This window comes from Electrophorus electricus, chromosome 3 (assembly GCF_041902795.1).
Source record: "Electrophorus electricus isolate QZ-2024a chromosome 3, ASM4190279v1, whole genome shotgun sequence".
Classification (NCBI taxonomy): Eukaryota; Metazoa; Chordata; class Actinopteri; order Gymnotiformes; family Gymnotidae; genus Electrophorus; species Electrophorus electricus.
In genome coordinates this window covers 29,871,991-29,886,990 of record NC_137499.1, presented here as the reverse complement: position 1 = coordinate 29,886,990, position 15,000 = coordinate 29,871,991, and the positions used below count along the sequence as shown (strand labels likewise).

Below are 15,000 nucleotides of genomic sequence, written 5' to 3'. Positions count from 1 at the left end.
CCCTAGACCACCTTAGCCTTACACCTAGACCACCTTAACTCTACCCCTAGACCACCTTAACTCTACCCCTAGACCACCTTAGCCTTACACCTAGACCACCTTAACTCTACCCCTAGACCACCTTAACTCTACCCCTAGACCACCTTAGCCTTACACCTAGACCACCTTAACTCTACCCCTAGACCACCTTAACTCTACCCCTAGACCACCTTAGCCTTACACCTAGACCACCTTAACTCTACCCCTAGACCACCTTAGCCTTACCCCTAGACCACCTTAGCCTTACACTTAGACCACCTTAACTCTACCCCTAGACCACCTTAACTCTACCCTTAGACCACCTTAGCCTTACACCTAGACCACCTTAACTCTACCCCTAGACCACCTTAACTCTACCCCTAGACCACCTTAGCCTTACACCTAGACCACCTTAACTCTACCCCTAGACCACCTTAGCCTTACCCCTAGACCACCTTAACTCTACCCCTAGACCACCTTAGCCTTACACCTAGACCACCTTAACTCTACCCCTAGACCACCTTAACTCCACTCCATTTGTCACTGAATGGTGGCACATATTCATACATTCATTATAAGGGGGCAAAATTGCTAACAGGTGTCGTGTTTTAAGCCTGGGCTTCCATATGTTAGAGTGCAAGTGTGTGTGTGTGTGTGTTTGTGTGGGGGGGGGGGGGGGGGTAGGCTACTGCATTTAAACGTCTTTGAAATGTCTGCAATGGAGCCAAGTCGGTTGGAGCTTGAGGCCTCAGTCAAGAAGGTGCTTTTCCTGCCTTGGACAGTTATTAACAGATTAACATTAAATATGAATATAATGAGACTTAATGATTCACTGAACATGGGTTGTACAAAAGGTATAATTTGTGTGTGTTTGTATGTATGTATGTATGTGTGTATGTGTGTGTGTGTGTGTGTGTGTGTGTGTGTGTGTGTGTGTGGGAGCAAGATATCCAAAGAGGGAGTAACTGACAGAGCTTATGAGAGTATCCAAAAGACACAGGCGTCACTATGAAAGAACATGATAAAGTGAGAATGTGCAGTTTTCAGCCAGGCAGCTTTCCAAGGCTGTTGCCAGTATGTTTAGCTCCAGTAACTGTAAAGTACAAATTCAGAAGAGATTTCTTCCCTTTTTCTTCCTTCCCTTCTTTTTTTTTGGATCAGGTCGGAGTTCTGGGTTGTGGGGAAGCCCTACTGGTCACTCACATGGGGCGCAGCTGGGGTTTCCAGACCTGTTCTCAGGGGCATGACGTCATGGGAGGATGACATCATGGGGCTGCCTTGGGATGCCTGCTGTAAATTAGTGTCATATTAAAGACCCTCATTGCTCAAGGCACATCCACCATGTCTGCTGTGGGAAAGTCTGTGCATTCAACAACAATGAGAGTGTTAAACGCACACTCACAAGCTGTTAGCGGTGCGACTCAGAGAAAACATACAGTTCGTGATCGGTAGCAAATGACACACCAGGGGAAGAGCATGGCCCACCAGTGCAGCCCGCGCAGGAGCCTGAGGTGCCAGGACACTGGTGCGGGACTGAGAGAGTGTGAGTGTGTGAGTGTTTATCTGACACAGGAGAGAGAATGATGGAGGAAGGAGAAAGATGATACACTGACTACCCTCTCAGTTCCAGACCACCCAGCTTTGCCAAGTCTGTGTCAGAGTGAAGTGAACGTGTGTGAATCTGTTACAGGCTATGCGTCTCTTTCACACATGCGCACACACACGCGCGCGCACACGCACAACTACTACAAACCCACAGGCAACAGGATTCCCAAATATCTATGACCAAAGGCAGTCACATGCCCATGAAGGCTTTGCATATCCAGTCAGCCATGTTTTCCTTTATAAACAGTCTTCTTAAACCCCATAAGGACAAGCACTCTGTGTGAGCGACTTCTTGGAGAGTTTCTTTTCTGAGGTGCTGGTGGTAAAAGAGCAGGATAAGGAGGGAGGTTGGTGGAGGGATGGAGGGATAGAGGGATAGATAAGTCATTCAGAAAAAAGTGGGTGGGCTGCCTTGGGCCACTTGCAGTGTGTAAGAGAAAATGTAACCGTGTCCGCGTTCATTAGGCGTGCTTGAAAAGAGGCAATGGCCCTGCAAATGCCCTGGAACCAACACCTAACAGTATATCATCAGCCTGAAGTGTGTGAATGCGTGTCAGGGGGCAAGAACACTACAGAAAAATAACAAGAGAAAGAAGAGAGAATCTACCTCTAGAGTAGCATCTGAGGACAACTCGCGTGTAATGAAAACAGTAGAAAATAGAATTAAACTAATCAGTTTCAACACACGGAGACTCGATGTCTCCTCTGCCTGTCCTCCCTTGGATGTAGCGCCCCCATTCCCTCCCTCTGCCTAGCTCCTTCACTCCTCCCTAGAAGTTGGGTCTGTGACCCCATGTGAATTTCTGTGGCACACATTCCACTCCTGAACCGCAGGCCACCCCACTCTGGGAAAAGAGGGAAAGAGGAGTGAAAGTGAGAAAGAGACAGATTGGATTACAGTGAAAGAGAGACATGCAGAAGAGAGTCATTAACAGAGGAGCAGAAGGAGCTCGTCCACAGAGAGGGCGAGATCAGCGGCAAATTATAGACAACTCCCCTCTACATGTATCTTAAACCAAAAACACCCCCCCAGAAACTCAATGCCAAATGATAATAATGACCTACTAATAATACTTATATCACTCTTTACAAAGGGGAAAAAGATCAAGATGCATAACAATGCTAACGCAAACAAAACAACCCGACAAAATCCACATGTTTATGTGGGACTGCAATAATGTATATGGTGCATAGCTGGAGAAGAGTGCAGAATGCAACCTGATAGGCTGATATTTATGAGCAGTCTGACTGCGCAGTTCTTAATATATTACACTTGATTTAAAGTTTTGGAAGGGAGGTCAACATAAAAGGAAGTGCAGTAAACAAGGCCGAGGTAAACAGGCGCACTTTCAGCATCTCAAAAGCTGAGAGAAGAGTGGAGATGAAGAGTGGATGTTGAAAGAGGGAAGAAACAGGATGGAAGGTTTAGTTTCAGATCTTAAGGAGACAATGCAGAGGGCAGTGCAAAGCTCACACACTTTCCCCAGTGCCGTGCTGAAAGTGACCCATGCCATCTCGTCTCCATCCAGTTTTAGAAAGTCTGTAATGTTTGATGGTACAAGAATGGTGTGCAGATTGGGAGGGAGAAGAGCTTGAAATAAATTCATCTTTTTTTTTTGCATAATAATGAATCTAAAGTTGATGGTGGTGGATTATAGTGTCAAGGCAGCGTGCGGTCATTAAGCAAAAGGGATCTGAGAACAGAACCTTGGGGAACACCGCATTGAGACTTATGATTGACTGAGGAAACAAAGTGTTGTCTGTCTGAAGAGGTAGGATTTGAACTAAGCTATTGCTATGTGGGGAAGCACCCAGGCAGGTTTACAGGAGAGCGAGGAGAAGTTATGATTTACTGCATAAAAAGCGCCACTGAGGTCAAAAGAGAGCAGGATGTTAAAAGAAGCCGAGCCAGCGGTGAGAAAAGCATTAATGTCACTAAGGAGGACAGTTTCAGTACTGTCTGCACGGAAACCTTACTGAAAGGGCTCACAGAGGTCGTTTTTCGCCATGTGCGCTTGCAGCTGAGTAGCTAATCCACCGTCTAGAATTCCAGAAAGAAAGGATAGGTTGGAAATGGGATGGTAATTATGAAGAAGTGGGGAATCAACAGATGTTTTGTTTTTTTAGAACTGCATCCTTTCGGAGGAGGACAGGAAGAGGAGATGAAGCACTGATTACAGGAGAAATATGAGTGGGGAAAACTGGACAGCAGACTCTGATAAGAGAAGTAGGAGCTGGGATGAGCTGGCAAGAGCGAGTTTGAATTTGCGGTGATGGTGCATTTGTGCTGGATCAACGAGAGAGAAACAACAGGACGCCAGTAGAGATGATGATGGAGTGCATGGATAACAGATGAAAAGAGACTCGAACATTCATAGGAATTTATAGGGAGAGTTCATGAATTTTGTAAAGTTTGACTTGAATGAAATTCAAAGGAAATCACTGTATAACTCTGTAGAGCTGGAGGTTAATGGAGTTTAGCAGACTTCTGATATGATGGGGTAATACGCACTGCCATAGTGCCACTAACGGTGCTCCTGTACTGTGTCATCTTTCTGCTGAATGGCTGTTAGTCTTGTAGTATGGTGCCCCGCTATGGTCCAGAGTCCCTGACATTCAAACGTTACCTGCACCTGCCTACATATCAAATTTACACAAATATCTGAAAAACCAAACAGCACTGAATATTTAGGGATTGCAAAAGCATCAAATAAAGAAATGAGTGTGGGTTGTCCTATCTACTAGGCAGCAAAGATGGGTACTCCCTACCGCTCCCTGACACACACACACACACACACACACACGCACACGCGCGCACACACACGCACGCACGCACGCACGCACGCACACGCACACACACACACACACACACACGCACACACGCGCACACACACGCATGCGCACCGTGTCTAGAGGTGAATATCTCTGCTCTTGGCCCGTAGTGGTGCTGGGGCTGGACTGTTGCTGTGACTGGCCCAGATGTGTTGTCATGGTAAACAGAATGTCAGTGTGTTTCTTTGGAATAGTTACGTTCCTCTCCTCATTGCACCTTTTCCTCCCACCACAAAATTTACAGCCTTCACACTCTATCTGTTGGTCCCTTTGCAGCATCCACACACACACACACACACACACACACACACACACACACACGCGCGCGCACACGCACGCACGCACGCACACACACACACACACACACACACACACACACACACACACACACACACACACACACACACGCCTGCATATGTGCAGGTGGACTTGGCACAGATCAGCAACTTTCCTACACTGCAGTGTCTGCACACACAGACAGACCCACAAAAATCTATTCCCACATTGCTTTCTCCTGAAGCAAATATGAATTGGCTGGCCATTATACATCATACAATATGGACACTATTTTGGCTTTAAAAGATTTAGCAGTTAAGGCGTCGCGGGTTTTCCAAACATTCATTTGGCCAAGTTTACCTTTAGAATCCATACAGAGACTAAAAAAATGTCTCATTGCATATGAAAACAAATAAGACTCAATATGCTTGTGGAGATGTCCTCCCTCCCAAAAGCATGAGGTACAACATCTTCAGCTGACATCAGAACAAGATAAAGCAACAGGCCCTCCAGAGAATGAGGACACACAGGGTCCCCTGCTGAGAAAGAGGGAAAGAAAGCGGGATGAGGGGCAGGGGAGGGAGCGAGGGAGAGAGGGAGAGAGGGAGAGAGGGAACGGCACGGGCAGAGCAGTGAAGAGGAGCAGGTGGAGGTGAAGAAGCTGCCAAAACCAGTGTAAGAGCCAAACGGTCACTCAGCCAGCTTATTACAGCCGCGGAGCTCAGCTGAAGCTCAGCGAACCGAAAACGAATGCAGAGAAAGAAAGAGAACACGAGGGAGAAACAGTGAGAGAGAAAGAGAGAAAGAATGAATAAGTGAGGGAGGGAGAAAAAGAGCAAGTGAAAGAGAGAGAGAGAGAGAGAGAGAGAAATATGGCAACACAACAAGACTCCAGCTTAAAAACTGACTCCATGACAACTTTATAAATATGGAGTTAATCAAAATATTGTTTGCAGAGCTGGCAGTGTGAACCACTCAGATGCTCAAAGGGGTGTTCAGTTTTCAGTCAGTTGCCTGCGTTGCTCCTAACAGCAAGTGATAAACAGTGTCAGCGAAGCAAAGCTGAAACATGAAAGACTCCGCTCACTGTTAGGAGTCTGTTAGGTTTGCAGCAGCCCCTCTGTCTGGGAGCTGGGAGGAGGAGGGAGGAGGGAGGAGTGTACGCACTCGTACACACGCATGCACACCTCAGTGATGATGAAGAAGTCATCCCCTGGCTCTCCTTGCACCACAATCTTTTCACCATCCTCAAACTGTACAGGCTCCAAAGCATCAGCCACTGTTAACCTCTCCCACTTCTCCAGAGACTCTAGAATAGACAGAGAGAGAGAGAGAGAGAGAGAGAGAGAGAGAGAGAGAGAGAGAGAGAGAGAGGGAGAGAGAGAGGTGGCAAGAGAGAGAGAGAGAGAGAGGGGGGAGAGAGAGAGAGAGAGAGAGAGAGAGGGGGAGAGAGAGAGAGAGAGAGAGAGAGGGGCAGAGAGAGAGATTTTAATTCCTGGCAAGGCAAGGAATTTTTAATTATGTGATAATACAAATATTCAAATATTTGAGAGCACACTATTCATATATACAGAAAATTTCACTTAAAACATTATTGTGACATAATACAATTGAAATAGTTTTGGTTTTTTTTGAAAAACAAAAAGCAGAGGAGTGCACACTCTGGCCACAGGAGGGCCCTCACACTACCCCCCACTCAGGAGGGCCCTCACACTACCCTCCACTAAGGAGGGCCCTCACACTACCCTCCACTAAGGAGGGCCCTCACACTACCCCCCACTCAGGAGGGCCCTCACACTACCCTCCACTAAGGAGGGCCCTCACACTACCTCCCACTCAGGAGGGCCCTCACCCTACCCTCCACTAAGGAGGGCCTTCACACTACCCCCCACTCAGGAGGGCCCTCACCCTACCCTCCACTAAGGAGGGCCCTCACACTACCCCCCACTCAGGAGGGCCCTCACCCTACCCTCCACTAAGGAGGGTCCTCACACTACCCCCCACTCAGGAGGGCCCTCACACTACCCTCCACTAAGGAGGGTCCTCACACTACCCCCCACTCAGGAGGGCCCTCACACTACCCTCCACTAAGGAGGGCCCTCACACTGCCCCTCACTCAGGAGGGCCCTCACACTACCCGTCACTCAGGAGGGCCCTCACACTACCCCCCACTAAGGAGGGCCCACACTCTGGCCCCGCGCAGGAGGGCCCTCACCCTGGCCCCGTGCAGGAGGGCCAGGCTGGAACATTAGGCCGACACACGTCCTTATTTCCAAATTGTAACTGAGAGCAGAACTGTAAATTCGTAAGCCATAATGTAGATGTAGTTGCCAGAGTGATGAAATTTGATGCGATCCAGTGATAAAAGTGAAATTATAGCATAGCTAAACTGGTTCTCAGCAGGATTTGTGATTTTTTTTAAATGCAGACGGTAACTAAAATGATAATAAAGGTAACTAAAAATGCAGAACAAAAGCAAAAACACATTTAGTTTAACAGTGGCCAGTTATTTACAAGCAATGTCAATTTGAACTTGATTTTGGTAACACATTTACAGGGCTTTCTCTCAATACATGAAGAATTTTGCTTATTCTTGGTCAGTAGGGTTATACGTCCACTTCAGACCGTGAAGAGTAGTGATGAAGCAGCACACACTGTATGTGTGTGTGTGTGTGTGTGTGTGTGTGAAAGGGACTGAGTGAATGGAGGTGATGGAGGAGCTCTCTGTGGTGTTGGGATTACAGAATGTGTGTTAGTGACTTAGTTCTTTTAGAAGAAATGTGTCTGTGTGTGTGTGTGTGTGTGTGTGTGTGTGTGCGTGTGTGCGTGTGTGCGTGCGTGCGTGCGTGCATGTGTGTGAGAGTTGGGGCCAGGCTGTCTGCATGCCCCAGACTGATGGTCACTTTATCAGGCTGGGTAAAGCATCCTCACGCCTGTGTAGATCCTTAACAGCCTCAGCCGTAATGCGATCCACCAACACTGCTGGTCCGAGTCAGCAAACGCAGTGTGTGTGTGTGTGTGTGTGCGTGTGTGTGCGCACGCATGCTCAAGTGCGTGTTATCCCCTCTTCCGCACAAAGCGACATCAAGGGCTTGTCACCAATTTCGTGGCTATCGCAAAACCCCCCAAAGCAAGGCCCTCCTCCCTTCATGTGAAAAGAGTCGAAGCAGGAAGCAGCAGTGGGAAAAGGTGGGCACTGGAACACACGCCTCGACACAGCCATAAAAGAGGGAACATGAGGAGAAAGAAAAACACAAGCAAACAAGAGAAGAAGAGGTGTGTGTGTGTGTGTGTGTGTGTGTGTGTGTGTGTGTGAGTGTGTGTGTCTGTTTGCTCAGGCAGCTAATAACCCCTTATAGAGCAGCGTGTGACCTCAGAGTAGCGCGAGGTCAGCAGGTCCCCACTGAACTACCGACGATCCTAACCCCTACTCTCCCACACCCCCACACCACACCCCAACTCTGCTACACCCCCACACCCTCACTCTCCCACTCTCCCACACCCCCCACACCCCCACTCTCCTACACCCCCACTCACCTACACTCTCCCACACTCCGACACCCCCACTCTCCCACACCCCCACACCCCCACTCTCCTACACCCCCACTCCCCTACACTCTCCCACACCCCCACACCCCTACACCCCCACTCCCCTACACTCTCCCACTCTCCCACACCCCCACTCTCCTACACCCCCACTCCCCTACACTCTCCCACACCCCCACTCTCCCACACCCCCACTCTCCTACACCCCCACTCCCCTACACTCTCCCACACCCCCACTCTCCCACACCCCCACTCTCCCACACCCCCACTCTCCTACACCCCCACTCCCCTACACTCTCCCACACCCCCACACCACCACTCCCCTACACTCTCCCACTCTCCCACACCCCCCACACCCCCACTCTCCTACACCCCCACTCCCCCACACCCCCACTCTCCTACACCCCCACTCCCCTACACTCTCCCACACCCCCACACCCTCACACCCCCACTCTCCTACACCCCCACTCCCCTACACTCTCCCACACTCCGACACCCCCACTCTCCCACACCCCCACACCCCCACTCCCCTACACTCTCCCACACCCCCACACCCCTACACCCCCACTCCCCTACACTCTCCCACTCTCCTACACCCCCACTCCCCTACACTCTCCCACACCCCCACTCTCCCACACCCCCACTCTCCCACACCCCCACTCTCCCACACCCCCACTCTCCTACACCCCCACTCCCCTACACTCTCCCACACCCCCACACTCCCCTACACTCTCCCACTCTCCCACACCCCCACACCCCCACTCTCCTACACCCCCACTCCCCTACACTCTCCCACACCCCCACACCCCTACACCCCCACTCTCCTACACCCCCACTCCCCTACACTCTCCCACACCCCCACACCCTCACACCCCCACTCTCCTACACCCCCACTCCCCTACACTCTCCCACACCCCCACACCCCTACACCCCCACTCCCCTACTCTCCCACTCTCCCACACCCCCCACATCCCCACTCTCCCACATCCCCACTCTACCACACCCCCACACTCTCCCACACTCCCACACCCCCACTCTCCCACACCCCCACTCTCCCACATCCCCACTCTACCACACCCCCACACCCCCACTCTACCACACCCCCACTCTCCCGCACCCCCACTCTCCCACACCCCCCACACTCTCCCACACTCCCACACCCCCACTCTCCCACACCCCCACTCTACCACACCCCCACACTCTCCCACACTCCCACACCCCCACTCTCCCACACTCCCACACCCCCACTCTACCACATCCCCTACACCCCCACTCTCCCACACCCATGCTCTAGTGGAGGTGCTGTACCATGTAATCCCAGTCTGCTTTCTTTAACATAGCTACAACAGAGAGGTTAACTGAAATGTCTTTTAGTGCAGGGCAAGGAGGAGTTATGACAAAAGATGAACCTTGCTTCTAGTCTGTTCTCCTAGATTACAAACACCTGTTTAGACCAGTTACCTCACTAACATGAGCACTGGAATGCATAGATGGGTGTGTGTGTCTAGCAAGAGCACTGATGCTTGCTGCATTTTTAGCATTTGAAGGCTGCATTCATGGCCTGGGCTTGTCTTACTGGTGAATAATCTAGCGATTTACATCATATGAACTCTTCATAGGAGTGAGATGATAGGAAAAGTTTCTGATTTATAACATTTGTGCTTGAATGATTATAAACGTTAAGACATTTGAGGATGAAATAGCTGGGGCATGTTTGTGTTTTGCATTTTTACAGATGTTGGTTGGCTTGCTTGTTTGTTTGTTTGCTTCGTCTCCCCTCTCTTGCTCCATTGCTTCACCAGGCCGCTGCTGGGGGCATCAGCTCTGATGCGTGGGGCTCGGGGCTGGGATACGGAACCTGTCGACAGGCGAACCCCTCAGACAGTATGTCAGACTCCCAGCAGCCAGTGCACTGCTCAGGTCTGCGGCGTGTGCGGCAGCTGGCTAATGGGAGCGTGCAAACCCCCAGCTGGCACAATCCAAGGTACCACTGCATGTGCAGCTAGCAAGGAGGTGACGTTTTTCTCAAAAACTCCATGTTGTAACAGAAAACAGGTTAATTTCAGATGAACATCTGAAGGCCGATGCATCCAAACATGGTGCAAGGTTTGTCTACGCTTTGACTCGGATAGTTTAATATAATTACTTAAAAAACTAATTCCACTGGCTTTGAGGGCTATATGTTCAAGGCTAATTCTCAGGTGAGTTCAGACTTGTTTGAGGAGACAAGGGAACACTGCTTGAAGGAAGGATTCATACAAAAAGGTGTTTTATTACACAAACGAAGGGCTTTATCAGAGCCTTGCACTTTTATCAGAGCCTTGCACTTTATCAGAGCCTTGCACTTTATCAGAGCCTTGCACTTTGTGTTTTTTGGATCATTCAGTTTTTCTACAAGTGAGGAGCACTTGGCTGAATCTCCCCTTCAGTGTGCGGGAGTTTGTGTGGAGGGCGTCAGCACACTGAAAGAACTGAATGCATGAATGACACTCACCGAGGATAGAAACCTTACTCAGGAACTCTTCATACATCTTCCTCTTCCTCAATGTGCTGCCCTGCAGAGACAGGAGTAGCAGGATATGCATTAGGCCTTAAGTAACTATATAGTTTTAATGTCAGAAGTCGGGGTCCTAATGCGCGCACGTGCGTGTGTGTGTGTGTGCGTGCATGTGTGTGTGCGTGTGTGTGTGTGTGTGATAGCGCATGCATACGTGTGTGTGCACTTTTATACTTGCGTGTGCAGTGTGGTGCGCATGCATGTATGTACAGGGTGCATGTGTGTGTGTGCGGTGTGCTTGGGTGTGTGTGTGCATGGCACGCCGGCATGTGCGAGGTGTGTGCAACATGTTCAGTGTGAACGTGCATGTGCGGTGGTGCGTGGGGTGGGCGCGTGTGCGGGTAGGTGTGTGTGGCCTTCCTGGGAGGGGGACTTTCCCCATACATAATGATGAAGGGCAGGTCCCTCCTGACAAGTCTCAACCCAGAGGGAAGCTCTGTCTGCCCCTTTCATCTTTTCACTCTGAGCACCGCTGAGACAGAACGAGCAGGATTGTCAGAAAGAGAAGAGAGGAAGAGAGAAAAGTTGGGCGAGCGAGTGAGGTGCAGCAGGGCTATGTGCTACGGGAGTAAGCAGGGAGGCTCCAGTCTTCTGAGTGAGGACTTGTTTGCATATGGGAATGATACACTTACCACGAGTGTCTTTGACTTTGGGAGTGCTGCCTCTAATTTAATATAATTTCAGATTTTCTTAAAAGGAGGGAACTTTTCCCCAGTGAGCAATGCACTAACGCAAGAGTGTAAACATACTGATTAAAGGAATTTTTCCCCCTTTTTTCAGCCTCCTTCCCACAGTTTGGCTTACAGTCGCTTTTCACTCCTCGCGGTCGGCTCGCTTTCGCTCGGCGCTGCACAGCAGGAAAGGGCCAGGTAAAGGTGGCAGCAGGTATGGCCACAAACACACACACATCAGCAAACACACACACATCAGCAAACACACACACATCAGCAAACACACACACGTCCGCAATCACACACGTCCGCAATCACAGACGTCCGTAATCACAGACGTCCGCAATCACACACATCCACAAACATACACATCCATAAACATACACATATACAATCACACACGTCCACCACGTCCATGAATCATTTTCTGTTTTAAATAAACTAATTGCATTTTACAACTCTTCTCCTCAGGAGTACGTGTGAGAGTACATATTTGTATTGTATTGTGTGTGTGTATGTGTATATGTATGTATATATATATATATATAATGTGTGTGTGTGTGTGTGTGTGTGTAGATATATTATATTATATATATATATATATATATATATATATATATATATATATATATATATATATATATATATATATATATATATATATATATATATATATATATATATATATATATATATATAATACATCTACACACACACACACACACACACACACACACACACACACACAGACATACAAGTAAGGGAGCAGTAAAGGAAATTTAGTTTGAAGATTAAAAACTGTCCATCTATCAACCGAGGCATTCGCTGCTTGACACAAAATATATAAATGGAAGCAGAAGGCGCAGAGCAGACCTCCTGAGCTGAGCTCTGAGGCTTAATTTGCTTACATTTCTCCCATAAACTGGATACATTTGGCCCGTCCAAACAGGCTACGTGGGGTTTAGACTGGTGCTGATCAGGTCCAGGGCTGGGCGCGTGACACTCAGGTGGAGTCCAAACGCAGCGAACAAAACAGAGACGTTAAACCCCCAGGGAAAGCAAGCTCACACCCTCACAGGAGCAACGTGTGTGTGTGTGTGTGTTTCAGTTCAAACGCCTAAGGCCCAACAGAGTGGGTATTGTGTGAAGGTGACTGGGACAATGGACTGTGTGTGTAATATCCAGCAGGCTGTGTGTGTGCTCTCTGGCATGCAGCTGAGGCCTCCATGCTGCCCAGGGCTGTCCAGAGCACAGGGGGTTAGACAGGGCCAAGGTCACTCCTGCAGCCAAGACCAGGCTACAGCCAGTCTGCACTTACTAAGCTCAACAATGTGGTGAAACACACACAAAGTCTAAGAGGTAAATATAAACACAATGCAATGTGAACATACACAGGCACACACAAACAGCTCCTCACTCACAGCAAATATAACTTGTCACACACACACACACACACACACAAACTCAGTCACTGCCTTAATTAACTGCAGCTCTGCATAATTGAACTCTAAAAATCTTCCCCAACATTTGCAGTATGTGAGTTCAGAAAACATGTATATGTGCATGTGTATATGCATTTGCGTGTTTACATGACATTGTTGTTGAGATGAAGCTTATGTAAGATGTAAGTAAATACATACTAGCTCCTAGCTAGGGTTAGTACTGGCTGTGGAACCCACCTTGGCCCTGTCTAGCTTATTTGTACCTGCAAGAGAGAGAGAGAGACAGACAGACAGACAGGCAGAAAGAGAGGGAAAAAGGGAGAAAGAGAGAGAGGAAGACAGAAAAAGAGAGAGCTACATTGTTCCCCTGTCTTGCTATAGGTGGAGAACAGTTTCCAAGGCTGCTACTCAAACTACCAGAAGCATGTACTCACACTCAGAGAGAGTTAAGCAATTTGGAGAGTCATTCCCATTAACACACACAGACGTGTATGTGCGTGCACACACACACACACACACACACACACACACACACACACATACACACACACACACACAGTCCTTACCACATAACTGCACGGGACCTGGCTTGGGTTAGAAGTGCCTCACTCTAAGGATGGTGCCTTTCACAAAGTTGTGGGCATTGGCATGTTTGGTTAAGGACAGCCCGAGTATGGAAAATTTCATTCACTTTGAGAGTGCCAGCCTGTCCATGGGCACTGGAATGTTCCGCCCGGGGCAGATCGGCGAGGAACCTGGCCCTGACACACACCCATTATGTCCCCGACGGGGCAGACAAGGAAGCTCCAGGAATGCAGCAAATAATCTCTGGGCAATGTTATCAACATACTGGTGAAATGAAGTGAACATATTAAAAGAGGCTTAGACACCCCCCCCACACACACACCACACACACACACACACACACACACACACACACTCACTCACTCAATCACTCACTCCTCCCTCGCTCTGTCATTCTTCACTTGTCCTCCTCCCAGAGGCTGTGCAGCAGGGGTGACTGGGGGCGGGGCCAGCTCCTTGTCACTCCACTTTAAACATTTAGACATTCCTAAAGATAAGCTACAGCACTGGGAAGTGCACGCAGGCATTAGAGACCACCCCCTCGCCCTCCCTGTCTCTCTCTTTTTGTGACATGCACGCACGCACACACACACGCACACGAAACTGAATAAGTGGCAAGAAAAAAGGGAAGAAGGCTAGCACGGGCACAGAGAGGTGACTGGACAGTTCTGCGATGTCGCCACACACAAGGCGAAGAGAGTGAGACCCAGTGTTTGAGAGCGTGAAAGGAAGAAAGCCATAAAAAGAACACATATACAGAACAAAAGAATGTGAAACAAAAAGAAAGAGCATTCTAGCGCTAATGGTCACTGAGGTCATATGGATATCAACAGAGCTGTGAACGCGTGTGTGTACAACATACAAATATAGGCTTCATTTCCACAGGTTAAGAGGTGAATATAATCATTATTAAAAACTGGAACATACAAATTACCCATAAATGCTAAATGAAGATGATTCTGCTTTTTGAATATGAATATTAAAAACCATACAAAGCAAACCTTTGTGTGTGTGTGTGTGTGTGTGTTTGTTTACCATTAGAATGCGTCTGTAACTGTCGCGGTCTATGCCCCAGAGCTTGAGGTCACTTTTGGCTTTTACAGTCGCAGCACGTGGAGTTCCATAGATCAGGGCCAGCTCGCCAAAACTGCCCCCCTCCCCAATACTGGTCACCCACTCTCCATTTACATACACCTGGAGAAAGAAAAACAGAAAGGGAGAGAGAGAGTGTGTGTGTGTGTGTATTAGAAAGAGAGAAAGAAAGCAATATAAAGAATAGTTCACTATTAATACTATATGTTAATTCATTTCAGCTCATCATAGCTTTAATAAAGCAAAGTACAACTGAATCTAGAAAATCCCTTTAAACATCATTAGCATAACCTCATGCAGAGCAGAGTTTTGCTTCCGTAATCTTTCTGTAAAGCGCACATATACTGTTCGTCAGAGCCAGTCATTCACAGCTAGG

General features: G+C 48.5%; 1 protein-coding gene across 4 annotated transcripts in view; it reads right to left on the bottom strand.

The window, feature by feature from the left end:
• prkar1b (protein kinase, cAMP-dependent, regulatory, type I, beta) overlaps nt 1-15,000 on the bottom strand; it is a 59,604-nt gene that overhangs the window by 4,552 nt on the left and 40,052 nt on the right. For all 4 annotated transcript variants that reach the window (XM_027009159.3, XM_027009158.3, XM_081710994.1 and 1 more), the window contains 3 exons: nt 14,568-14,726; nt 10,772-10,832; nt 5,919-6,040 (listed from right to left, as the gene is read on the bottom strand). In XM_027009159.3, coding sequence (XP_026864960.1) covers nt 5,919-6,040; nt 10,772-10,832; nt 14,568-14,726 — 342 coding nt within the window. The remainder of the gene's footprint in view (nt 1-5,918; nt 6,041-10,771; nt 10,833-14,567; nt 14,727-15,000) is intronic.